Source organism: Ursus americanus, chromosome 3 (genome assembly GCF_024610735.1).
Source record: "Ursus americanus isolate L20-20 chromosome 3, mUrsAme1.1.p, whole genome shotgun sequence".
NCBI lineage: Eukaryota > Metazoa > Chordata > Mammalia > Carnivora > Ursidae > Ursus > Ursus americanus.
Genome location: NC_142129.1, coordinates 17,732,102 through 17,758,894, shown reverse-complemented (window position 1 = coordinate 17,758,894; position 26,793 = coordinate 17,732,102). Strand labels below are relative to the sequence as shown.

General features: G+C 45.9%; 1 protein-coding gene across 4 annotated transcripts in view; it reads right to left on the bottom strand.

The window, feature by feature from the left end:
• LOC123788922 (solute carrier family 23 member 1-like) overlaps window positions 1-13,457 on the bottom strand; it is a 58,233-nt gene extending 44,776 nt beyond the window's left edge. The window contains exons 1-5 of one of the 4 annotated variants that reach the window (XM_045792592.2): window positions 13,049-13,457; window positions 12,635-12,819; window positions 8,627-8,740; window positions 7,812-7,941; window positions 5,468-5,614 (exon numbers count right to left, since the gene is read on the bottom strand). In XM_045792592.2, coding sequence (XP_045648548.2) covers window positions 5,468-5,614; window positions 7,812-7,853 — 189 coding nt within the window. In that variant the 5' untranslated portion in view covers window positions 7,854-7,941; window positions 8,627-8,740; window positions 12,635-12,819; window positions 13,049-13,457. Of the gene's footprint in view, window positions 1-5,467; window positions 5,615-7,811; window positions 8,255-8,626; window positions 8,741-10,817; window positions 10,900-12,634; window positions 12,820-13,048 lie in introns of those variants that run through there. The other 3 variants (XM_087860807.1, XM_087860806.1, XM_045792593.2) reach the window with 3 other exon arrangements.
• Window positions 13,458-26,793: the final 13,336 nt, after the last annotated feature.

Genomic DNA, 26,793 nt, shown 5'->3' with positions numbered 1-26,793 from the left:
ACCCTTAACACAGAGATAAGGAATAACACAGCAGAGATATAAGGGCTCCGTAAACAAATGAGGAGCTCACTTGATGAGATGAATAACAGGATAGAAGAAGAAGAGGAACAAATGATTGACCTTGAAGACAGAGTCAAGGAAAGCAATCAAGCTGAACAAAAGAGAAAAAAATTACACAAAATGAGAACAGACTTAGAGAACTCAGTGACTCCATCAAATTTAATAACATATTATAGGAGTCCCAGAAGAAGAAGAAGAGAGAAAAGGGGGCAGAAAATGCATTTGAAGAAATAATAGCTGAAAATGTTCCTAATCTGAGGAAGGAAACAGACATCTAGATCCAGGAGGCACAGAGAACTCCTGACAATCAACAAAAGCAGACCCATACCAAGGTATAGTGTAATTAAACTTACAAAATATAGTGATAAAGAAAAAATCTTAAAAGTGGCAAGACAAAAGAAATCACTAACTTACAACGGAAAACCCATAAGGCTAGTGGGAGATTTTTCAACAGAAACTTTGCAAGCCAGAGGGGAGTGGCATGATCTATTCAAAGTGCTGAATGGGAAAAATCTGCAGCCAAGAATACTCTATCCAGGAAGACTATCACTCAGAAATAGAAGGAGAGATAAAGCGTTTCCTACACAAACAAAAACTAAAGGAGTTCATGATGACTAAATCAGCCCTGCAAGAAATATTAAAGTAGACACTTTGAGTGGAAAGGAGAGACCAAAAGTGACAGTAAAAGGCAGGAAACACAAAAACAGTAACAATGAATATTTCTGTAAAAAATCAGTCAAGGAACTCACACATGAAAATATAAAATATAATAATATATACCTAAAACATGGGAGGAGAGGAGAAAAGAATGGGTTTAAACTTAAACAGCCACCAACCTAATATAGACTGCTATTTGTAGAAGAGATTATATACAAACCTAATGGCAACCATATATCAAAAGCCACTAATAAACATGCAAAGAATAAAGAGAAATAAATTCAAATATATCACTAAAGAAAATCAGCAAAATATGGCAGACAGAAAAACAAGAAAGGAGCAGAAAAAATCTTCAGAAACAACCACAAAACAAGTAATAAAATGGCAATAAATACATATCTATCAATAATTACTTTGAATGTAAATGGACTAAACACTTCAATCAAAATACATAGGGTGTCAGAATGGATTGAAAAAAAAGACTCATCTATATGCTGCTTACAAGAGACTCATGTTAGACCTAAAGACACCTGCAGATTGAAAGTGATGGGATGGAGAAATATCTATCATGCAAAGGGATATCAAAAGAAAGCGGGAGGGGGGATACCTGGGTGGCTCAGTCAGTTAAGCATCTGACTCTTAGTTTCAGCTCAGGTCATGGTCTCAGGGTTATGAGATCGAGCCCCGCACTGGGCTCCACACTCAGGGGGAAGTGTGCTTGAGGATTCTCTCCCTCTGTCCCTCCCCCTGCTCACACACACTCTCTCTCAAGTAAATAAATAAATCTTACCAAAAAAAAGAAAGCCAAGTAGCAGTACTTATTTCAGGCAAAATAGACTTCAAAACAAAGACCGAAACAAGAGACAAAGAAAGACACTATATAATAATAAAGGCGACAATCCAACAAGAAGATACAACAATTGTAAATGTGGGAGCACCCAAATACATATAAACAGTTAGTAACAAACCTAAAGGAACTAATCAATAGTGATACAATAATAGTAGGGGCCTTTAACACCCCACTTACATCCATAGACAGATCATCTAAGTAGAAAATCAACAGGGAAATAATGGGTTTCAATGACACACTGAAACAGATGAATTTAACAGATATATTCAGAACATTCCATCCTAAAACAGCAGAATACACATTCTTTTCAAGTGCACATGAAACATTCTCCAGAATAGCTCACATATCAGCCCACAAAACAAGCCTTAACAAATTCAAGAAGACCAAAGTCCTAACATGCATCTTTCCTGACCACAACATTATGAAACTGGAAGTCAACCACAAGAAAAAATCTGGAAAGATCTCAAACACTTTGGAGATTAAATAACATGCTACTAAACAGTGAATGGGTCAACCAGGAAATAAAAGAAGAAAAAAGAAGTACATGGAAACAAATGAAAATAAAAACACAAAATCCGAAACCTTTGGGATTCAGCAAAAGCAGTTCTAAGAGGGGAGTTTATAGCAATACAGGCCTATCTCAAGAAGCAAGAAAAATCTCAAATAAATAATCTAACCTTACTCCTAAAGGAGCTAGAAAAAGAACAACAAACAAATTCTAAAACCAGCAGAAAAAATGAAATAACAAAGATTAGAGCAGAAATAAATGAAAACCTAAAAGAATAATACAACAGATCAATGAAACCAGGAGCTGGTTCTTTGAAAAAAATCAATAATATTGATACACCACAGGCCAGACTTAACAAAAAGAAAAGAGAAAGTTCTCAAATAAACAGAATCACAAATGAGAGAGGATGAATAACAACCAACACTACAGAAATATAAATAATTGCAACAGAATATTATGAAAAACTATATGCCAACAAATTGGGCAACCTGGAAGAAATGGATAAATTCCTGGAAAAACAAAATACTAAAACTGAAACTGGAAGAAATAGAAAATTTGAACAGACTGATAACCAGCAAAGAAATTGAGTCAGTAAACAAAAAAACTCCCAACAAACAAAAGTTCAGGGCCAGGTGGCTTCACAGGTGAATTTTAACAAACATTTAAAGAAGAGTTAACACCTGTTATTCGTTAACTATTCCAAAAAATAGAAAAGGAAGGAAAACTTCCAAATTCATTCTATGAGGCCAGCATTATCCTGATACCAAAGCAAGATGAAGACACCACTAAAAAGAAACACTAAAGGCCAATATCCCTGATGAACATAGGTGTAAAAATCCTCAATAAAATACTAGGAAACTGAATTCAACAATACATTAAAAAAAGCATTCACCATGATCAAGTGGGATTTATTCCTGGGTTGCAATGGTGATTCAATATTCCCAAGTCAGTGAATGTGATACATCACATCAATAAGAGAAAGGATAAGAACGATATGATCATTTCAATGGATGCAGAAAAAGCATTTGACAAAGTACAACATGCATTCATGATAAAAAAAAAAAAAAAACCCCAAACCTCAACAAAGTAGGTTTAGAGGGAACATACCTCAACATAATAAAGACCATATGTGAAAAACCCACAGCTAATACCATCCTCAGTGGAGAAAAACAGGGTTTTTCTCCTAAGGTCAGGAACAAGACAAGGATGTCCACTCTCACTACTTTTATTCAACATAGTACTGCAAGTCCTAGCCACAGCAATCAGACAACAAAAAGAAATAAAATGCATCCAAATTGGCAAGGAAGAAGTAAAACTTGCACTATGTGCAGATGACGTGATACCATGAAAACCTGAAAGTCTCCACCAAAAAAACTACCAGAACTGATAAACAAATTCGGTAAAGTCACAGGATACAAAATCAACGTACAGAAATCTGTTGCATTTCTATACACCAATAGTGAAGCAGCAGAAAGAGAAATTAAGAAAACAATCTCATTTACAATTGCACCAAAAGTAATAACATACCAGGAATAAACCTAACCAAAGAGGTGAAAGACCTATACTCTGAAAACTATAAAACACTGATGAAAGAAATTGAAGAGGACACAAAAAAATGGAAAGACATTTCATGCTCATGGATAGGAAGAACAGATATCATTAAAATGTCTATACTACCCAAAGCAATCTACGTATTTAATGCAATCCCTATCAAAATACCAACAGTATTTTTCACAGAACTAGAACAACCAATCCTAAAATTTGTATTGAATAGCCAAAGCAATCTTGAAAATGTAAAGCAATGCTGGAGGGGCCCCTGGGTGGCTCATTCGATTGAGTGTCCGAGTCTTGATTTTGGCTCAGGGCATGATTCTTAGGGTCATGAGATGGAGCTCTGCATTGGGCTCTGCCCTGGGCGTGGAGCCTGCTTAAGATTCTCTCTCCCTCTCCCGCTGTCCCTTTCCCCCCTCTCACTTAAAAAAAAAAAAAAAGAATAAGAAAGAAAGAAAAGCAAAGCTAGAGGCATCACGACTCCAGACTTCAACTTATATTACAAAGTGTAGTAATCAAAACAGTGTGGTACTGGCACAAAAATGAGCACACAGATCAATGGAACAGAATAGAAAACCCAGAAATAAACCCACAGCTACATGTCAATTAATCTTTGAAAAACTAGAAAGAATATTCAATGGGAGAAAACCGGTCTCTTCAACAAATGGGGTTGGGAAACTTGACAGCAGAAACTTGAATTTTTTAAATTCAAAAATATGTCCTTACAGTTTTCTGAGTCGGTGGTTATAGAGCTACATTATCTATATTATGCATTTTACTGGCTCACAGTAATATTTTGTAAGGAGTATGACATTGGCTTCTCTTGCTTTATAGAAAAGCACTAAGAAGTAAACAAAAAGTGTATCCCATCTCTGATATTCCACATTGAACATTTTGTAAAATTAGAAGAAATACATCTATGAGTCTGGAAAATTCATGTTACAGAAAGTTACAAAATAGAAAGCGAAAGTGGGAAGCCACTTCCCCTTTCTTGGTTCTTCTTCCCAAAGCTAAATATCTTTATTCGTTTCTTAGGAATCCTTCAAAACCCCAAATTACTACATATACTTGTTTCTACATTTCTCTCTCTCTGTTTTTAACACACAACAGGTAACAGTATATACATACTCACTTTGCTTTTGTCACATTCTATATATTGGGGAATATTCCCTAACTGCAAGATAAATATAACTTTCTCTTTTTAACAGCTGCATACGAAAGTCATCTGTTTGGGTGTGTCACAATTTGTTCCACTTGTTCCCTTTGAAGGATTTTGGGTTGTTTCCAGGCTTTTGCTTATTTGTTTGTTGTGTGCTTTGACATTACTATTGCCAATAATGTTATAAGAACATCTTTGTACTTATCTCAACAAGTCTTGCCAGTGTATCAACAGAGAAATTCTTAAGCACTGGGGGCTGGGTTAAAGGGCATATGATTTACATGTTGATAGAAACCACCAACGGTCATCCAGAAAGGTTGCATCAAATAATGTTCCGATGCAACGGTTTGACAGTGCTTGTTTCCCCAAACTCCCCAAGCCCCGGTTATCACATTTTTTAGTTGTTGCAAATCAAATAAACTGAAATTGATGCAGTTGGTGTCCTTGATGTGACCTATCAGCTTAGCACGAGGGAGAATCCTCCCCTAATTCCACCCCCCACACACACACCCCTGAGAGAAAGAGAGATGAGGAGCTTTGAGTTCCCCTGAAGGTCAACTATATGGAAGATCAGAATATCAGTAATCAAAGGTTTGGATCTTGGCTAATTCGGCGTGGGTGTGATCAGTGTGGCTTTTGAGACAGAGCCTCTTTGGACCCAGGGCTTGCTGGCTGGCATTACCTGGATCCCCATGAGGATGCAGAGGTACCACGGTGGGACATCCAGGATGCTATAGATCGGCTGGCCGCTGCTGGAGCTCCTGGCCTGCCCAGCCTTCTTCCTGCCTTGGCCATCATCGTGACAGTTGAGCACATCGTCACCCCTCTGCTGGGAGAAAGAGAAGGTCACACCCGGGCATTTTAAGAGGAATCAAGTGGATTTCAACTTGATTTCAACTGGGTAGATGGATGGCCTGCAAGCGGCAAGAGGCAATGGGACAGAGGGAGAACGGTTAGCCAGTCTGGGATTTCTAAGTCCAGACTCAAAAGACCAGTGGTTTTCTAAATGACCCATCTTGAGTAGGGCCTGCGTGTGCAGTGTGGGGTCACGCGAGGGGGAGTGGCTGCTTTGCCTGAAGCCCTTTGCGTGGAGGCAGCTTTGTGGAGGGGGGTTGGGGCCAACTCCAAAGTCAGAAAATGGGCAGCTTTCCCTCCCAGACAGGTACCTGGGGTCCTGGCTCCAGAATGGGATAGCTGCCCTCAGAGGGGCTCCCACGGGCCCTGTGTTTACACCCGCCGAAGCTCTCCTCACAGCGTGGTTATCCTAAGGGACGTTACTATAGCCATCTCTTCTGCTGGGCTGGGAGTTCCTAGGGCGTTGACCGTGCCTGACTCTTCTGTGGAGTCCCAGCTTCTCGAGCAGCCAACACCTGTGTTCAGTGTGGACCGAATGAATGCACGTAGCGTGCAGATGTAAATGCGTGCAGAGCCCGACTGCCTGGGGCTGACAGGCCAGGGCAGGAGGACACTCGGGTATGGGGACAGCAACGGAGTTCCCGGGAGAAAGAGGGGCCCCTTACCCATCTGACTCCACTCACACCCCACGCAGCTTCCAGTCCCCCGCCTGGCCCTCTAGGTCTGTTTCCTAACACTCCCATCGACCTGGCCCTAGCCAATGGTGTTGTGTTGAGGTTTCTTCAAATGCGGCCTCCATGATCCTGTGTCAGCGCCTTGGCTTTCCCTGTGTGCCCCACTTGAGGCCCCTGCTTCCCCTTCCCACTTGCAAGAGCTCAATGAGTCCTCCCCACCACCTCTTCTGACCTCCCCACACCCACATCATTTTTTTCCCCAGTAACTCCCAGCACCCTATGTCTCTCTGTTATGTAATTTACCGTTTTCTCTCTTGTACCAGAAACTTTTCTGTGTACCCTGCGTTCCCCTAGCTTAGGCCATAAATTTCAGGGTCAGGAAGCTGTCTCCCCCTTGTTAATGTTCCTCAAAGTTTCTAGCAGAGCAACATGCATGTGAAACCAAAACCATGTCAGAAGAGTGGGTGCTGAGAATGAAGAGCGGACAGACCACTGACAGGGGGATGGGTACAGGCCCGGACCCGCCACTCTCCCTGAAGTGGCCTCTGGTAAAGCAAAATGTGGAAGTCTCTGATTGATTTCCCAAGACTTTTGTTTAGTTCAGTTTTGTTTTGTATCCATGACAGTAGGGGCAGAAAGAATTCTGAAGAGAAAAGAAGAGAGACCTCTCAAGTGCCTCCCATGAGTTCCTGGAAAAGACGGCCGGGACCTCTTCTCCAGAGGGCTGAGCATCAGCAGGCAGGGTCTGGCAGCAGGGCCCCAGAGGACAGCTGGGGGGGCCAGCCCGGCTTGGTGGGTGACACCCATCCCACAGGACCCTGGGGCTGCCAGTGCAGAGGAGCCCCTGCTATTTTTAGGGGCTCAAAAATCGGTTGGGAAGGTGGTGGGGCCAGGGCTCAAGGACTGGCCGGAGAAGCCTCCCAAGGGGTTACTGTCACTGTACTTCTCTGGGCCTCAGGTTCCTCATCCAGGAACAGAAGCTTCTGCATCGTTGACTTGGAAGGAAGAAACTAAAACACAGAAAGTGCCTGGGGTGTATTGGTTGTTTGGTAAATATTAGTTCTCTCTCTCTCTCTCTCTCTCTCTCTCTCTCTCTCTCTCTCCAATGCCCTCTCTCTTTCCCTTTGCTTTGTTTTAGAAAGTCCTTCTGATCAAAGAAATCATAACATTGAGATATCTGGAAAACAAATATTTAGGTATTTATAGTCAGCAGAGACCAATCGTGACTAAAGGTAAAACTAAAAGGATCTTCCAGCTCTTCCTTGTTGCTTTAGAATTTACTCACCAAGTTTAGCACTCAGGGAGGAATCTTTGGCTCATGATGGGGAAGTGAGGAGGGCAGCTGCACACCTGTCTAATAGTCTAAAGTCTTCTCCAGAGTGTGAGCCACGCGTCCTGAGCACGAATAATGAATTAGGGCACCGGGACCCCTTCCAGACCTTTCTTCCATTCTGCCTGCCCCCCTCCTCTCTTCCCCTATCTTTCAGCAGCACTCACCACAGGGTCCAGGTGCTCACAGCTGGTGATGGCAGAGCTCATGGCAACCAAGGTCAGCTCCTGTTGGCCTCGTCTCAGGATGGAAACGAAGTGAACCCACTCCAGTTGAAAGAGATTAACGTCTCACTGCCTGCCAAAACCGTAAGGGAGAGAAAAGGACAGGGATCCTGGACTGGGCTGGCTCTGGGGAGGGTGGGGCTTCCAGACTTCCCTTCCGGCCCCCTCCAATCACCACGGGAGACCAAGGTGCACTCAGGTGCAGCAAATGTTTCATAATTTAATAAGTTTGAGAAAGTGTAGAGAAGTTAATGATCCTCTATGACACTATGGAAACAAATCAGGTGCAGCCTTTTGGGAGTGGCATGAGAGCACTTTCTAGAGGCCTGATTCCAAGAGGCAGGACAGGAGGGGGGTGAGGGTGAGGCCCTGGGCTGCACACACAGGCTTTGCAGTTTTTTAAAGCTGATTCTTAATGACTAGTTGAGCTGGACAGGAAATCACTGAAGATATAGTCTGACCAGCCTGGCCTCTGAGATGCAATAATGAAGTCATCATGAAACAAAGGGCATTACTGTTGATCTGGAAGAAATTGCCAAGGTGCATTGGTGGAGCAAAACCCTCAGGTGAGAACCTGAGAAAAAATGCTTCTAATCCTTAGGCGTCTCTCTCCCTAACACCCAGAAACTTCTAATAACCCCCTCTTTCGGAGAGAGAAGTCCGGGAAGGTGTCTCTTGCTCTTAGTCTGCACAGGGCCCTCCTCAAAAACTCTGAATAACCCCCCCCCCCTCCGTGAAGTCCAAAGCCAGCCAAGTACCAGCTATTCCTGGTGGTAGAATGTTCTGGAATGGGTGGCACTGGGTCCTAAGGTTCAGGAAACACACGGTGGAATGCACACAGACATCGGTGGGAACTGGTCCAAGAGGAAGCCCTGAAAAACACAGCAAAGAGATGTTTGACAAGGGATGGGAGAGACCTGATTGGGGCTATGACAGGAAAGCCAGCAGTAAGTGGATGATCTTACCAAATACTTAGCTGTGTACACTGTGCTACACCTTTTTTGTGTTACCTTACATAACATTCACCACAAATTAACATTCCCATTCTTCTTTTATAGATTAAGAAATCGAGATGTTGATGGGCCTGTTAGGCTCTTCGTTCAAGATTCATAACCCACGTAGGAGCTGACAGTCAAGCCCAGACAGTCTTTTCCACAGTCTGCAGAGGCCAAGGAGATCCTCTCGGAAATATGGCCTTTGGGTCTGAAGATGTAAAGGACGAGGCTCCGGGGGAGATGGCCCAGGGAGCGCGGTCACAGAGTGGCCTTCCCCACACTACCCCTGAAGGCAAACATGGGTCCTCTACAAATGGCACCCAGGGGCCCCGAGTTCACCTCAGGAGTGAAAGTGAGACTGCTTAGCTTTGGGGGGACATGGGTTCCCACCTCTGTTGAACACACTAAATGTGCAGTTCCCAGATGGGCAAATTATGAGGTGAAGATAGACATCAGGTGCCACTGTTCACACGGATCACTGCAGCGAGCAGCACGGGCTTCATTGCTCCAGGAAGGCCCAGTGGGTGTGGGCCAGAGTGGGGGGCTACCTCTGCCGCCTACCACAACCCCTACCCTCACAGATCTGGGCACACAGACAAAATTGGGCTCATGTTGGACATGTCTTTTCCCCGTCACCTTCTGGGATAACATGGAAGAAGTTGACTTCTCAAAAACTCTGTCCTCCCCCACATTGAAGGTCCTGCCTTTCTTGGCTATGCCTCTCCCTGCTGCTTGTTTAGGCGTACAGTTAAACTCCCCCATGTATGAGGTAAAATGTTTAGCTACACAACTGAGGTAAAACAGAAAGACGGTCTCCTGTTACCCACTTTGTTTAGCTGCCTATACAGTATGTTCCAGAACCTTCCTCACTCTTTAAGTCTTCTCCTCTGGGCCTGACACTCTTTGTCTCACATGGTTCCTTGCATAAGTCATTTGGCTTGTGGCCACTGCTGCTGTTCATGCAGTCCCCACCTCCCTCAGCAGCTCAGAGGAGGAGCCAAGCCACCACTTCTTCTTTTCCTCTACTTTCCACCCCTCAGAAGTCACTTCTACAGACTATGGTCCCTCCACTCATCATTGGCCTGGCCTGGCTTCTGCTGCCATCTCTTACTCTAAAGCGACTGTAGTATTCCACAATTCTTCCACAGTCTCAGCTGCCCCAGCTGGTGGCCTTGCCCTCCCTTGCCTGCTGGAATCATCCTCCATCCCATACACCATCCCATACACCAGCTTGAGGTTCTCTATACACAGCACATTTACACATGATCATTTATAACCCTTGTGTTTCGTTATGGAAATCAAGTTCTAATAATTAGCTCAGACAATGAGAGGTATTTAAGAATATGGGGCCTCTCTGGGAACCCAAGATCTTTCCTCAGACACATGAAGACATGAAAACTCTTCCATTACATTTTCACGCCTAAGCATCTAATTCCAAATTTGAAGCAGCTCTTCAGGCCCCAGGTACTTTGGAAGGAGAAAGGCACTGGGCCTTTCCATATATAATGCCCGGTGGCCCCACTGGGTGTGCCATTTTGTATGTGGAGTAGGCTATGCAGGAAGGTTTGACCTGGACATTTGCATCACTGCAGATAAATTGGAAGTTGGCTATTGTAGGAAGGAATATGCCAAGAGACAGCTGTGAGGCAAATCACACCTGACACCAAGAATGAAGGAGGTCAACAGAGTTTCTCAAGAGAAGGTCAAACAAAACCAAAGGTGTAACTCTTGGTTTTGCCATTCAGAACCCATCTAGCCTTCCCTCATTATCCTCAGTGAACCATTGTGATCCACAGCAAGCAGTCCACATGGTTCAAGCAGAGTTTTCTCTGCCCCATGGATGCCTGGATGAGGGTGAGGGCCAGTCGGGAGCCCTGCAAACCCCTGGCCACAGCCTTGGGCTAGCCAGAGGCATGGGACCCAGCTAGAGCCAATGAGAGGCCATGAGACTTACTGGGACTTTGGGAAGAGAGGTGTTCTCTTTCTCACTGGACTTGAACCTAGGGGATGCTGCTCTGTAGGTGTCGGCAGCCGTCTCATGACTTTATAGAGCCTGCAAAGGAAGCCAGCATGGAGAACAGAGCTAAGATGCAGAGAGACTGGGTCCCGGTGATATTGAATCTATATATTAAGCCACACACTTCTCCTAGCAACTTCTCTTTTGGTTTAAACCAATCTGATTTGGGTTTTCTATCATTTGAGAACATAAGAACAATCCATAAACTTAACAATTTTATCTTCAGTCATAGATCTTCTTCTAGAATTACTTGCACAATGTTTGCTAATTTTTAAATCTTCAACTAATAATGATTGTTAAATTTCAAGAGCATTAAAAATAACTTAAACATCTATCCTAATGCTAACAACCTCAACATATTTTTACACAACAGAATTGATTGCCTAAAATGTGGCAAAAGTAATCCAAGAGAGCATTGGGGAAGCAATTTCCAGGCTACTTGTCTATGAAATGCTTTACTCAAGTGAATACCTAATTTCATATACTCTTGATCTGAAAGGTCAAGAAGCCAACCTTTACCGTGGAGGGTGGGTTTTCTATGTCTTTACTGAACCCTGACTTTTTTTTTTTTTTTTAACCAGAAATTGGAGTTGTAGACTTTTAGGCTTGGATTCACAAAATACTTACTTCAAATTTGAAAAGTGCAGCTTGGGAAAGCCACCTCAAGTGGATTGTGGCTTTTGATTTATGACTTCATGGTCTAAATAATTCCCACACTCATGCTTAATTGAATCTCAGTTTATAAAAAGTGACTCAGGCCAAGTCTGGCCCACTGCCTATTGGTATAACTAGAGTTCTATTGGAACATATCCATGCCCATTCACTCAGATACTCTCTAAAGGTGCTTTTGTATCACAACAGCAGAGCTGAATAGTTGTGACAGTCCCAAAGCCTAAAACAATTTGCTAACTGTCTCTTCACAGAAAAAGTATGCGGACTCCTGCTCTAGAACACCGGTCGAAAAACTTGATTTTTAATCACTCCACTTTGAAAGTCTTTGGCGTATCCTTTTTCATCTTTAATTGTATAATGTAAGTATGATTTAAATAAATCATTTAAACAGAGTATACCTAAGTACTTTTTTAAAAACCCCATTTCCTCCTCTTCAGTGGAATCCTGCTTTTCTCTTCCAGAGCTCTACATACTACACACTTTTCTTTGAGTTCACTCCTGTAGACCACAGGCAGGATTTCAGGGCCAGTTACCAGAAGTCATAATATAACCCTTTTCTCTACATGCTCCTGTAACAAAATGCTTCCTCTCACCCTACAGCTTATCTTTGTCTTTCAGTGTCCAAGCCCTTCTTGGATAAGCAGGGCCGAGGGAAGACTATGCAGTGGGGTTCTGGGAGCTGGGACTGGACACCTCGGTGGGATGGAACTGACCTGGGGGCTGCCAACCATGGAACCAAGATCTGAACCAGCTTATGGACAGTAGGGTTGAAAACCTCTACTCTAATAGGATCAGGTAGATTCCAGAGTTGGACAATGGATTGCCAGAGTTTGATTGCTGCTGCTGTAAGCTCCCTCTTCTCAACAGGAAGAGGTCCTGCAGCCAGCTTTGGTGTCTTTGTGATTCCAGCTCTTTCTTAGAGTGCACTGTGCGTCCCCATGCTGGGCCAGGGAGCAGGGGGAGGCTAAGAGGGGAGGGTGGGCTTCAGTAGGCTGGACGAGAGGGACCAGTGAAAGGCTGATGGATTTCTATGCACAGAAACGTCTGCCATGCGAGGTCCTAGACTTACAGACTCCCCTCACCTTGAAGCTGTCTCTTGGAGTGCCCCATCTGACCTTTCACCTGGACCTGAGTGCCAGTTGTCAGCCTTCTGTATCACCTTGTGGCCTGTGTACCCAGGGGACAATATTCCGGAGTCCTTCTCGGAGACCCATGACTCATTCTGTTACCGTCTGGCCATTCGAGGATCCGGGAAATCACAGGAGGCCTGATCGATGTAAACCAGAAAACATGAGTTAGCCTTTTTAGGCACAAGCCACAGAAACTGGCTCTGACCCACTTAAGCAAGAAATGGGCATTTATTTGAAAAAGACTGGTAGCTCAGCGAGTGAAGACTTGAACAAGCAGGCATTGGGAAGGATAGCAAGAGTGACTCAGGGGACAGGAACCCAGGGACTTTCTCTTTCAGAGTAGTACCGTCAGGTGACTCCACCTACCTTCTCTTCCTCGTGCCATCATTCAGAAGTCAAATTCCAAGGGGACAAGATCTGATCGGCTCAGCCTGGGTTACTTGTCCATCTCTGCAGGCAGCCCACAGGGACTGGGGGTGAGACAGGGTCCTGCCACTGGCTGCTCTCTGGGAGGCACACAGAATGGGGAAAGGGCAGTTTTTCTAAACAAAAGGGAAGAAAGGCAGGAGGAAGGCGCAGGAAGGAGGGAGGTGCTCCCCACTGTTCCTATGAAAGGGAGTGTCCTGTGTGGAGGAGCCCCGCAAGTTTTCCCACGCAAATTCTGTGCTATTGCAGCAGGGAAACAGCCACGCCGTCAGGAAGAGGACAACAGCCAAGTGTCCGCTTCGTATGCTTCACTGGCTTTCCAGAAGTGCTTTCCACCCGGACCTCCCCTACTGAGTGCAAGCCTGGAAGGTGATTATCTGCTGCCGACCTCCCCCCCACCCCGGCCAACAGGAGTTCAGCTTAGCTGGCAGAGTGTTTTGCACTGTCAGGGCAGCATCCTGGGGACCTGGAGCCTCTCGGAGGCGGGGGGGTTCAGGGTGCCCCTCCAGGCCGTGTAGGGGAGGGGCCCACAGAACACTAAATGGCTTGGGCAGACCCAGGGTCTGCAGCAGGATGAAGAAAGCAGGTGGTATGGACGTTCGAGGAATTTCCGATTCACAGGAGAGTCCTTGAAACAGAGGGGTATGGAGGGTGAATGTGAAGCCCCCTATGCCAGACTTGGAATTTCTTAAAGAACTGACCCTCTTCCTGAAGAGGGAATGGGCAGTTCCAAAAGCACCTGCCGGGGGTCTGCCTCTAGAACAGAGGGATTTTTACAAAAGCACCAGCAGCCCTGGCTGGCACTGGGCGGCTGTCACGTCCAGCAGGCAGGGGCATCTCTACCTGAGGCAGGCGAGACCGAGGGGCCCCAGTGCCCTCCAAAGGGTCAGGGGGGCTGAATGCAGGAACTGAGCTCAGGGGAGGCATCTGAGCCCACAGCAAAGCTCAAGCGAGCAAGGTGTAGCTCTAAGATCGCTCTTTAGGATTTAGAGCCCATAAGTGTCCTTTTTGGCTGTCTTCTAGGATTTATTGACATTTCATGGGAGACTTGACCCATAAACCCAGAACTCTCAGCCAGAAGTGTGAAAGTGAGGTGTGCTTGTGAAGGTCTCAGGAGACCAGGAGGAGCAGAGGCAGGAGCCATGAGGTCCAACAAGATTCTAGACCCAGCTAACCCCACGCCCCCACCATGCCAGGCGTCTGAGGCCCAGGGATAGATCAATGACTGAGGAAGCAGATGTGGCTGGAGACCAGGGGCAGGACGCAGTGTACATTTTCTGCTCCGAAGTCTACAGGGAAAGCATCCCCACTTGGGTGAGATGCTCAGAGGCTAATCCAAATTCAAGAAAAGTGCCATTGGGCCCCTAGTTGGGGAGAACTCAGTGCTCTAATCAGGGGCAGGCACAGTACCAGGAGGAGGGGGGAGATACCTTTGCCCACTGTCCAATCTCAGCTAGCTCTCCCTGGGGAGTGACTCTGCGAGGCACAGTTTGTGTGGGGGCAGAGCCCAGTGTCTCCCTTCTTTGTGGGGACACAGAAATTTATGAGGAAGACACCGTGGAAGAATAATGTTTTAGAAATAATAATAGTGCTAAGTTCCTCTGGCAAAAATAGTCACCATTTATGCAGGGAAGGATTTCAGCAGGCAGGTAGCCAAGAGAGTCACTGGTGAGGGGAAATGGAGAAGCAAGGGGTCTCCAACAGGTGGCTGTGCCCCATTTCCTGGGGGAGAGACCAGCAAGAAGCCAACAAGACCCCAGAGAAGAACCAACAGTATGATGCCCTGCTACTTGGACCACAGATGGCACCCCCAGGACACTGAAGCAGAGACTCAACGGTGGTCAAGCCAGCCCATAGGTCTGAAAGACAAGGCCTTCTTAGCGGGACACACACGAATTGACGAACATGGGCTAGACCTACAATGGACACTCGGGGGACACCTGTGAGCACAGGTGACTTGGGGCCAGATGGGGTCCTCCCCTAAGCCTTTGCACCACCCAAGTACTCCCAAATTTAGCCACAAACTCCAGAAAAGGGGGACAGCCCCAACCATAAGGTTGAATGTCTACCAGCCCAATAGAATGGGGGTTCACAATAAAAATCAACATGTTTCCTTTTGGCCCACCTGCATTTTGGGACTGAAATTCACACTTGTTATGAACATCTTAAGGAAGAAGGAGGGCTGGGCGTCTGAGTCACCAGAAAATGTCTCCAGGGGTAGCAGCTGTGGTTGTTGGGCCACGGACAAAGCAGAGTCAGCATCTGTCCTTCCCACATACCACCTCCATCAGACGCTCAAATTGGGGCCCAGCCATCAAGGAGGGTGCCCGTGATTGGCCATCACTGCACCATCCCCGATGTTGTACTCACCCAGGTGTGTCTGGCACTAGGCTCCTTCGAAGCTCCTCTGCCCTCCAGGGCTTGACTGCAGCGGGGCTGGTGGGAGTCCGGGACTGACGACACTCCCTAGCCCCTACATGTCCTCCCCACGCTAATGCAAACACCGGCTCCTCTTTATGAACCAGGTGCAGCTGGGAGGTGTGGGAGCCCAGGACCAGACACCTTCTAACATCTGTGCTATAGACTGGTCTCCCCAAAATTCTTGCTAAATTCTACTGCCCAATGTAATGGTATTTGGAGAAGGGGACTTCGGGAGGTGATTAGGTCATAAGTGTGGAGCCCTCATATATGGAATTAACGCCCTTATAAAAGAGACCCCAGAGACCGCCCTTGACCCATCTGCCATGTGAGGACACAGAGAGAAGATGGCCATCTACAAACCAGGAAGCAGACTCTCACCAGACACTGAATCTGCCGGCACATTGATCTTGGATGTCCTAGCTCCCAGAACCTTGAAAAATAAGTGTTTGTTGTTAAAGCCACCCAGCCTATGGTATTTTTATTATAACTGCCCGAACAGATTAAGACAATTTGGCATGTGTGGAATTCCCTTATGACTGGCTTTATAAGAAGAGAATAGTGGTTTTGGACTCTGGCCTTTTCTTTGCTCAATCCCTCTTAGTAGGAGTTTGACCTAAATACTTCTTGCACACAGTATTCATCTTCCCTACTGAGGGGGCTCAGTAGCAATGGAGCTTGGGCTACATCTTAAAGATGCTTCTCTCAAGAAGCACACAAGGTGGCCATCATGGGTAGTTTCTGGCCAAGACCTACATGTCCTCAGTCCTCTGCTGAATGCCAGCCTGGCAAAATGTTCAAAGGCTGACTTTGGGGCCCATTGGTATAAACATCACTTTGCCCTTTTTTTTGCCCCCATCTTCTCACTGAGAAATTTTCTTTCTGGGAAGTAGAACTCAAGATTATGAAAGCTGCAAAGAACTATAGAAAAAAACGAAGCCCAGAGAAAGAGGGGAACTGCTTCATCCACGTTCCTCATCTCAGTGAATGACATCACCAACCACCAAACATTCAACTCAGAGCTTGGTCTGCCATATGCAATTCTTCCCAAGTTCTGTCAAATCCACCTCCTACAGATGTTTTTTGCATGTCCCATTCCCTCTAATGCTAGCAAATATATTAACTTCATCTAAACCAACTTCATTGTTCCTCTTTCAATTCTATGTCAGCAATCCTAAGATTTTATGCAGAGTAGTCTGAATAAACTTAAAAACATAAATCTGGTCATGTCATTCCCCTCTTTAAAACTCTTCCTGAGTCCTGTGCCCTGAGGATACAGGAAAACTAAGACCCTTAGCATGGTCTGTGATATCCTTTATGACTTGGCTCCATTGAGCTCCATCACAGCCTCCATCACACAGTGTCTGGCACACACAGTCGGTCCTCCATTAACAAGAGTTGGGTTTAATCAAATGATCCAAGCTTATTCAGTCTGTCTCAGTCTTTAACTTGTGACTCTGAACTCTTGGGCCAGGTCCTTGTCCAGAAAGAGGTAGACTTCAATGGCTCCCCTTTCCCCGCCCAAGGTTCTGGCTACAAAACAACAGGGAATGTCTGGAAAGACCAGGTTCTGGGCTCCTCTGCCTAAGCCCAGGATGGACAGCCTGGGGCTGAGCATTTACTGGGCAGACCCTCAAGGCAAGAGATGCTGCTGTCATTGCCATGAGGGTGGGCACATACCTGGTTTTTCTCTAAAACTTTGGAGATCTCAATCTCCATTTCAGAGAGTGACAGAGCCCCTCGGGGAGGAGCAGAGCTTAACTAAGATCTTTGGCCTCTATGCCGGTTATAAAATGTCCCTGGGGAAAAAAAAAGGATCAATATGAAATTTCCTGCTCAGCACCAGTGAGGAAATCTGTACAATAAAAACCCTGCCATTTCCTAGGCTAGTTTGCCTAATTCTGGCGATCTCTGGGACTCAGGTGCTGTCTCCCGTTGTCCTGTATCCGTCCCTGGAACGATTAGGGCAGGAGGTAGGGCTTTGGCCGGTACAGGTTTGGCTGGTTGAGGGTTTAGGCTCTGGATTGGTTGGTTGGCTGGCATATGAAAGACGCACTCACAGGGGCGTTGTCTGCTATCTCTAAGAACTAGCCAGCCCTGGGGGGCGCCACCACTCCTTGCTCAGGGAGCCCCAGATACCAGCACACCAGGAATACAGAAAAAATAGTTAGTACCGGGCTAGATGGAGAGCTTCTCATGAGCACACCGCTCACCAGAGCAGCTCCCTGGTGGTCTTACCTTTGCCATCATCCGTGTTGTAATAACCTGAACATGTAATAACCCGAACATGCCATCATCCATGTTGTAATAACTTCTTCCATAAACGGGGTCCGTAAAAGGGCCAAGGAAGACTTCTGGGAGAGACAAGTGAGAGTGTTCAGTAAAATGTTCCTTGCCATTCTTTCTGAGTAGGCTTTGCAGCAGGATGAAAAAACTCAACGAATGTCAGAGCGGAGGAAGAAGGGAAAGAGGGTGCCAGAGGAGAGGAGTGCGAGTGCAAAATAGCTTAGAGCTCAGTGGGGTCATGTGTCCTTGGGTCACCTGCTTCTTAGTCACTTGACTTTTGGTCTGTGCCAACTGGACAGTCCCAGGAGTCAGTCCTCATGGGTGTCCCCCAGCCTCCCACAGATCCGCTCTGGGTTGAATCAAGGTGTACAGAGCACTGGGAAGGGGGGTGGGATACACTGCCAATACCAAAGCAGCAGCCTGGCTCAGGCTGAGTCACTTGGGTTTGAGGAAAGGAAAGAAGATATCAAGGGCTTATTTAAGTAGCTCTGAAAACTACAAACGGGAGAGGGAGGGGTGGGAGGAAGGAGAGCTGGTCAGGGCAACTGGAGGTGAGTTGAATAGAATCTCCTCACCATGAACTCAGAGGTCTAGCTGGTCCAATATCTTCCAGAAGTTTTCTCTGCAGGAAACTTGCACACGCCTGCATAAGTTTACACGCCCTCCTCCTGATACCGTCTCGGTTTTGTTTTCTTCCCTGGAGCATAAAAGTGTGCCTCGTGTCTGATGTCCTGGAGAAGACCGAGGGCCACTTGAGTTGCTGATTGAGAACCAGCTGCTGAGAACAAGTTTCCTAAGCAACTCTGCTCATTGGGGCCACACGCTAAAGAATTTTTGGGGTATGCTCAGAGCTCCTACGATGGGTTCCGAGAGCCTTGGGCCACCAAGCCAAGCACACGTCTTCCAAGACGGTCTGGGAAAAGTGACTTCACTGCTGGGACAGCCTCACTGACCAGAGGGTCTTCTGCAGGTGCTGCAGGTGTCTGTCGGGAGGATCGGGGTGGGGGCAGAAGGATAAACGTGAAATGGCAGACCAGGGTGGGTAGACATTAAAAGATATCCTATTAAGTTCAGCTTTGGGGCTTTTTCTCAGTCATGTTAAATTTTAGGTGGAAATCATGCACCATGTAAGTGGAAGTGTGGGCTCACAAGGCTTAGGAATTAGAAATGATTGTCTTGGCATGAAATGATCAAGTCACAAGCAGAAGCATGGGAATAAGGCAGGACACAGGCCGGGACAACCCCCTTCCCCGGGTGAAGTCCTGGCCCTGTTAGCCCCAGACCCAAAGTTAGTTGTTTGTTTTTCGGTCTTTTCCTAACGATTTTTTAAAGTCATCTCTACACCCAACGTGGGGCTCGAGCCCACAACCCGGAGATCAAGAGTCACATGTTCTGACTGAGCCAGCTGAGTGCCCCCAGAGTCCATTGTTTTAATACAACAGAGCCTCCTGCTCCTGAACGTTGAAAGATGACTAGCCCGGCACTGTGAACTGTCACTAAGCCTCCAATAATTAGCTTAAAACGTGTTCCCAGACCAGTGACCACTCTGGGATCCCAGATAGGGCACTTAACACATTAAAGAATAAAAGAGGTGACAGGAATCTGACTAAAAATGATTCCAAGGAGGGATGAAGAAAGATGTCCTGTGGGGAGGGCTGCATTTATAAGTGCTTGGGTCTCCTGCAGGCAGGGAGGGCTTCCTGAAGGAGGTGGGTGGGAAAGAAGAGGAGGGAGGCCGGGAAATGGAAGAACTGAAGGTGTGGTGGTGCCGAGGACTCAGGAGTTTAAAGGCCTGCTCTCCCCAGTGGCTCACCCCTCCAGGTCCCCATGGAAGTGTCTCATGTTACAATTCAAGGGCTGGTTCTGCGGGGGGTGAAACCATGTCATGGTCCAGTGGATGGCACTTTCGTTGATTTTACACTCGATGACACACTTTCTTCCACCATGATTTCCCGGCACAGAGGTAAGTGGGTTGCTTCGCTCAACTGCAGGCCTAACCAACAGAAGATGACACGGATCTGTATTCCAACTCAGGGACAGTGGGGACTACTAAGTGACTGTACTGGAATCCCTGCTGGGGCTTTCTGCCCAGAAATGTTTCCCACAGTACTGCAGGCATGTTCTTTTTGGCCTTCAGAACCCGTTTCTTGCCCTCACATTTTTGCTAGCACCTTGCCCCTGCATTTTGCCTTTTTCTTACCATCTGAGGACTGAGAAGTCTACTGCCCTTCCCTTGGTTCATCTAAAACTGAACAATGACCTACAAGGACCAGATTCAAAATGAAATATCATACCACTTCGACCGGCTAAATCCAAAGTAGAGGGCATGACACAAACAGGCTGTGATACTGGGTACCAACATGGACACCTCACACAGCTCCCCACTGAAGGGTCCTCTCACCTGAGAGCACATGCAACAGCGAGAAGTGAATTTTTCTGAATATCTGACATGAAGCCTACTCCAGGGAGCTTTCTCTCAGTCTGAGACTGAGCTCGGCCCCACCAACAAACATGGGCCAGGCTCACCTGGCACAGTGTTGATCTGAATGGAAATGGGCCAGCTCCCTCATCCTGACTGGCAGGTTTCTTAATTAACTTACGGATACTGTCACTGCTTCTGAGTGCCGCCCTACTGCCACTATTTTTAGCTGCTCCTACTAGGAACCCATCTGCACCTCAGCCAGTCTGTCCTCGTGCGTGACCTGAATGTGGGCACCACTGTCCATGTGGGGCATCGGGAGAATCTCAACTCACTTCCTTAGAGCTCTTTGGCTCCGTATCCTCCTCCCACCTCCTCCAGCCCAGAATTTCTAGATCAGCTCCTGGCCCTAAACGAAACCATCAATGAAGACCGGGGCTCTAAGAAGCCAGCCTGGGAGAAAGGCTGAGTAGATTAGGCCAAGGAAGCCAGAAATCAGATAAGCCATGAGGACTTGGAGCCCAGCAGCGAAGGGGACTGAGTGATACCTGGGGACAGCGACTCATAAAAACCAAGTCCCAGGAAGGACTGGGAGTTTTGCATTATTCCCCAGTCATACCCAGCACCCTGGTGCTGGCCACTCATCTGGCAGACGGGTGCCACAGTCACAATGGTAAGTGAGTGGGAATGTATCAGAACAGGGACGAATTTTCAGAATCACTTAGTCCAAACCCCTCATTTTATAGGTGAGCAAACTGATCCAGAATAGTGTCCCACAGGTGGTTAGCGGCCAACAGAACTAGGATCCAGGTTTTCTCAAACCCATTGGATCACATGTCAACCATGTATATCATGACTGCTGCATACATAGTTTAAGTCCTGACTGAGAGTTGAGAAAATCATCCTAGTCTACAAATCTACAAAGCCGAATGAATCATTATGTTGTTAGAGAGATTCTCCGAAGACACAGATTCTCTAGAGATTCACCGGAAGACCTGCTCTCCCCTTGCAATACAAGGCATCTTCACAGTATCATTTGTAATCACAAACGAGGCTTTGCTTTGCTGTTCTCTATCTTCAGTTTAAGACCCTCACAGTTAGACGGAGAAGAGGCGCTGAGGGTGTCCCAGAGACAGGAGGTGTCACTGAAGACAGTGACAGCCTGTGGTAAACAGGTAAGACTGGGCTTTAATTGAAATTACGTGAGTCAACACATAAAGAGATTAAGAATGAGGATTAATAATAAAACTTCCAGTGCTCTTTGCAAAGGAGGTGAAGAATCCCATATTTAAAAAAAATATTAGCAGTGCCTGGGTGGCTCACTCTTGATTTTGGCTCAGGTCATGATCTCAGGGTTGTGAGAAGGAGCCCAGCGTCAGGCTCCACACTGGGCGTGGAGCCTGCTTGAGATTCTCTCTCTCCCTCTGCCCCTCCCCCCATCCCCTCCAAAAATAAATAAATAAATCTTAAAAAACAAACAAACAAAACAACCAAGTAGTCTCCACTGACTACTTCCACTACCTCACTTCCCATCCACTTTTTTACCCACTAGGATCACACTGCTACCTTCCCTCTGGAGAAGGTCCCTCTGACCTCCCACTTTCCAAATCTAGCGACTGCATTGTCTTCATCCCAACTGGGACGGACGATGACACTCTCTTCTCTCTTAGCTTCCATGAAACAGGTTTTTTTTTATTGTTGTTCTCTGGTTCTTTTCTATTTCCTCTCAGTCTCACCAGCTGATGTTCTTCCAGATTGCATTTATGGCTCTTTTCTCCCCCTCACTCCTTCCTAAGTGCTTTCGGTTCCATCCTACTAGCCATCCACTGACAGCCCCTACCTGGTTGTCTCCACCTGTGTCTTCCTACTTGAGCTCCACTTCAGTACGTGTGTGTGCGTGTGTACTTACATAGACTTTCTCACTGCACAGCAGACATCCCCAGATCTGACTCCTCGTTCTCTTCCTCCGAACCAGCATGTACAAAGTCGTTCCCAATCAAAGACCTCAGCCATCTCTGTTTCCTTCTCTTACTTGACATTTTCCTCCAGACGTAAGTCCTGCCAATTATCTGTCAGCAATGTCTCTTAAATTAAAATTACTCTTATTGAAGGGGGGAAAAGAAAGAATTACTTTTTTCCTCCTTATCTTCATTATCTCACTTCGGACTCAAGCACCCTTTCTTACAGGATGACCGCAGTAGCTTTGTTTTTTACTGTGATAAAATACACATAACATGAAATTTAATGTTTTAACCCTTTTTAAGGGTACAGTTCAGGGGCGTTAGATACATTCATTGTTGTGCTATCCATCTCAGGGCTTTTCCATCATCCCAAAATCCTAAACGGAAACTCTGGAGTCATTAAATAGAAACTCCTAATTTGCTTTTCTCTCACTATTCCTTCTTTCTCTATGGATTTGACTATTTTAGTTACTCATATAATTGGAATCCTATAGTAGTTGTCCCTCTGTGTCTGCTTATTCTTGGTAGCTTTTTAACTAGTTTCCTTACCTCTAGTTTTTCTTCTCCTCCAGCCCATTTGTGGAATAAAATCTACATATCTTTGTAAGATATGATGTCTTTCTTTGTAACATATGAAAAGACCTGCTCTTCCATGTTGACTACAAGAAAAGCCTACACTCCTTAATTTGGTGGTCAAGGCCTTTTGAAATCTGGCCACAACCTACCTTTCCAGCTTCACCTCTGACTCCTTCTCTAACAATCCCCCAATCACACCACACTACCTGGTAAGCCCCTCCATGCCTTCCTCACTGTCCTGCACCTGCCACCTCCCTGCTTGGAATGCCATGTCCTCTCCATCCTCTGTGCCCTCTCCCAAATCTCTAGGCTTCACTTAGCAAACTCTACTCATTCTTTGAAGCCCAGCTTCCATTTTCCTTCCCTGGTGAAGTTGGCCCTGATCCTCCATTATTGAATAAACCTTCCCCCCACCATGTTAACTACATCACTTTGCATATCTAGGATTTAGGTACTTTTCATTTTGTCTCCTATTTTTCAATCAAAAAGCTTTAAGAAATATTGATGTCAGTCTCCTCTTTGAGCATGTGATTATCTTGGTGGTCAGGAACACGTCTTTTCATCCTTGGTATTCTCACTGGTGGGTACTCAATGAATGTTTGTTCAAGGAACAAATAAACAAAATATTCATCCATCTATACTGTGTTGAAATGATAGATAAGGACACATTAGGTGGTCCCTCTGAGACTTCTGAGATACAGGATTCCCAAATGCACTCTAGATACCCTGCCACATACGGTATAGGAGCATCTTCTCCAGAAATGAAAAGCTGGCATAACAGTTGTTATCACATCTGGTTACGATTAGTAGCTCTTTAAGTGTCAAACATAATAAGGGCAATTACTCAAAGTTGTCATCTTGATAGTCTGAAGCAATCAGACCCAAAGCTTCCCCCAGGAGGGTTGGTAGCAGAATTCAAACTTGGAAGCCGCTTGAACCGCAGGTCTTCCTGATGGGAAATGGTGGGTGCCATTCCCAGGGGGAGTGACGTCCAGAGTGCAGTGTGGCCTGTGGGGGCTTCCCATGAGCTCCTCGACTGACATTAGAGACATCCAGAGGGCTAACAGCATAAGCCCTTATTTTCAGCCACCAGCCTGAACCTTGACAGCAGGATTTCACGAGAAGAGAGCATTTTGCAGCAATGAGACATTCTTTGTGTTTGTAGGGCACTCCAGCTTCAAAGCACGGTCATTGACAACATTTCATTTAGCCTCACAGCCACTTGCGTAAGATGATGTCAATGCGTTGATGAAGAAAGAGCCCAGCATGGGGTCTTCCCAAGGCCATGGTGGAAGCACTAATACTTTGCTGCTTTGTGTCGGAGGGCCTCTCAGCGAGAGCCTGGGTATTTGAGGTTATTTAAGGTTTTTAATACATAGCTCGCAAGTCTTTTCTTCCCAGTCTGTTGTTGATCTGATTTTGTCTAGGGTGTTTTGTTTTGAAAAGTCTATAAAAATTCGGTTTGGTAAACTCATCAATATTTTGCCTTTGGGGACTTGCATTTTGAGTTTTGCTTGCAAATGTTCTCCTTATCCCAAGATTATAAACATGTTCTTCTGTATTTTTGATATGACCATATATTCACTGCTGGACTGTGCCTAGCGGTGATCTCTATCACCCAAATATGAGCTCTAAGAAAGAGTCATGTCTGTTTTGCTGTCAATTGTATCCCCACAGCATGTCACAGGCTAGTCCTTCTGTGTTCAATACATGTTTAGAGTTAAAAAAAAAAAAAAGAGGGGTGCCTGGGTAGTTCCAACTCTTGGTTTCAGCTCAGGTCATGATCTCAAGGTCAGTGAGATCAAGCCTCGTGTGGGGCTACACGCTTAGCTTCGGATTCTCTCTCTCTCTCTCTCCCTCTGCCCCTCCCCCCGCTCATGCTCGCTCGCTCTCTCTCAAATAATTAAATCTTAAAAAAAAAAAAGAATGATGTATTAACAAGAGAATACAGATATCCCTGGAAGAAAGTCAATATATGAAATTTGGGTATTGTGAATTTTATGAAAGAATTGTTTACATTCTGTTAAGTTTTACCCTTCATTTTGAATTCTGGCTATTGCCAACTTCCACAGCAATCCCCAAAGAATCATAAAATCCTGAATTTTGGAAGAAAGTTTAGGGATGGTGGAGGGCTTCAGCTTCTCAGTTGGTGAGCCATTCCTTCACGTGGCTCTGTCCCCAGTTACGGGTTGTTTAGTTTGTGTGCGCAGCTACACGGGCCCCAGTCCCTGTCCCGGGAGGCTGAAGTATGTTCTAAGAACATCCCCTACTGTTGGCCTTCTATGGGCCCAACCTCGTGGTGAGCACTTTGACACCTTCCTCCCCTCCCCAAAGTCCCAACCTCAGCTTTTCTGCCATGTCTATGTAAGGTCATGTGCACCACCTCCTTTCCTTTCTTTTACTCCAAGACTGATAAGCATTTCTGGGCCACATTAAATTATTCTGATTGGTTCCATTTCAGATATTGCCAAGCTCAACTAGGCCCTTGCTACTTGTTTACCATTCTTTTTATCTTTCCTTTTACCTTCCTGCTACCTGTCCCCAAGTGGTAGTTGTGCATTATTAGTACGTTCTCAAACTCCAAATCCCCATTCTACACGTGGCTTCCTCATTATACTGAGCTGCTGGAATCCCTTAACATTTCATGTCTTTACCTCAAAACCCTCTCTCTTATTTGCTACTATCTTGGAGGGAAAAGTATTCCTTTTACTAAGAGTAAACCTCCTCTGGTACTCTTGATTCTGTTTGGTTGTTTTCTTGTTCAAATTTACTTTTGGGGGGCACCTGGGTGGCTCAGTCAGTTAAGCATTGGACTCTTGGTTGCGGCTCAGGTCATGATCTCAGGGTCGTGAGATGGAGCCCTGCCTCTGGTTCCGTGCTCGGCAGAAAGTCTGCTTGAAGATTCTCTCCCTCTGCCCTTCCCCCCACTTGTGTGTGTGTGCATGCACACACTCTCTCTCTCAAATAAATAAATAAGTCTTTCTTAGAAATTCACTTTTTCAAATACTTTGGCTTCTCTGACTTCTAAGCAGCTCGTGATTTCCCTCAGAGTGGAGGGAGCGTCCTCTCCTCTGTGTTTGCCTCTCAAACTGTATTGTCATTATCCCTTTATCAAACTTCTTTGCAGTTTTATTTCCAATTCTTTAATTCCTAATCATTCTTCATTCTTCAATCTACTGCAATTGGCTTTTAGTACCTCCACTGGATTAAAACCAATCCCTTGAAGATTACTGATCTCCTGCCAATAAAATGTAATAACACCCCAGCCTCCAAAATTTCCTTCCTTCCCTCCCTCACTTACTCAAACTAAATGTCAGGGAGTATGCTAAACCCTGGGTATATGTAGACAAAAAGAATCATCCCCTCATCAGTGAAGTTATCTATAAGGTACTAAGGAAGGTAGGACCACCTAAGTTTTCCTAGGACTGTGGGAGAAAGCTTCAAGGAGCAGATTGCCATGAGGAGGATATGACCGGTGTGTGCATTCCAGGTTGAGAGAACAGATAGGCAAGGAACAGGTGCACAGTCTCATGAAGGAGAGACTATCATTCTGTCTGTTAGGGGAGAGGGCACTGGGTGCCACACCAGCAAAACTTCAATCTCATTATGAAAGTACTGCAGGCGGGGGAACTTTTAGAGAGTTCTGACAGGGAGGTGACATGCCCCCTTCTAGATGCTCTAAACCACAGCAGCCAGTTTGTCTGTTAACCGCTCAGTAGCAGCCCCCCACCCTGCTCTCCTCTCCTCTGTCCTCACAGTTCTGATTCCTTCCATCAGGATCCCAGGTTAGGTCCTGCTGCTGAGAGGCCCGGAGGTAAAATGTGAAAGGTCGGAGAGAAGTAGTTTCGAGAGGTGGCAGCAGGTAGGCGGCCACTGGCACATGTGGGGTTGGGTAGCTGCTTCTCAGAGACCTCCTGAGAATCACCAAGTGGGTGCTACAAGCAGGGGAGAGCTCTCCGGAGAAGGTTTGTCTGACTCCTGCACTTCCAGATCTCCTCAAAGCCACTAGAGCCCTTCCGGACTTC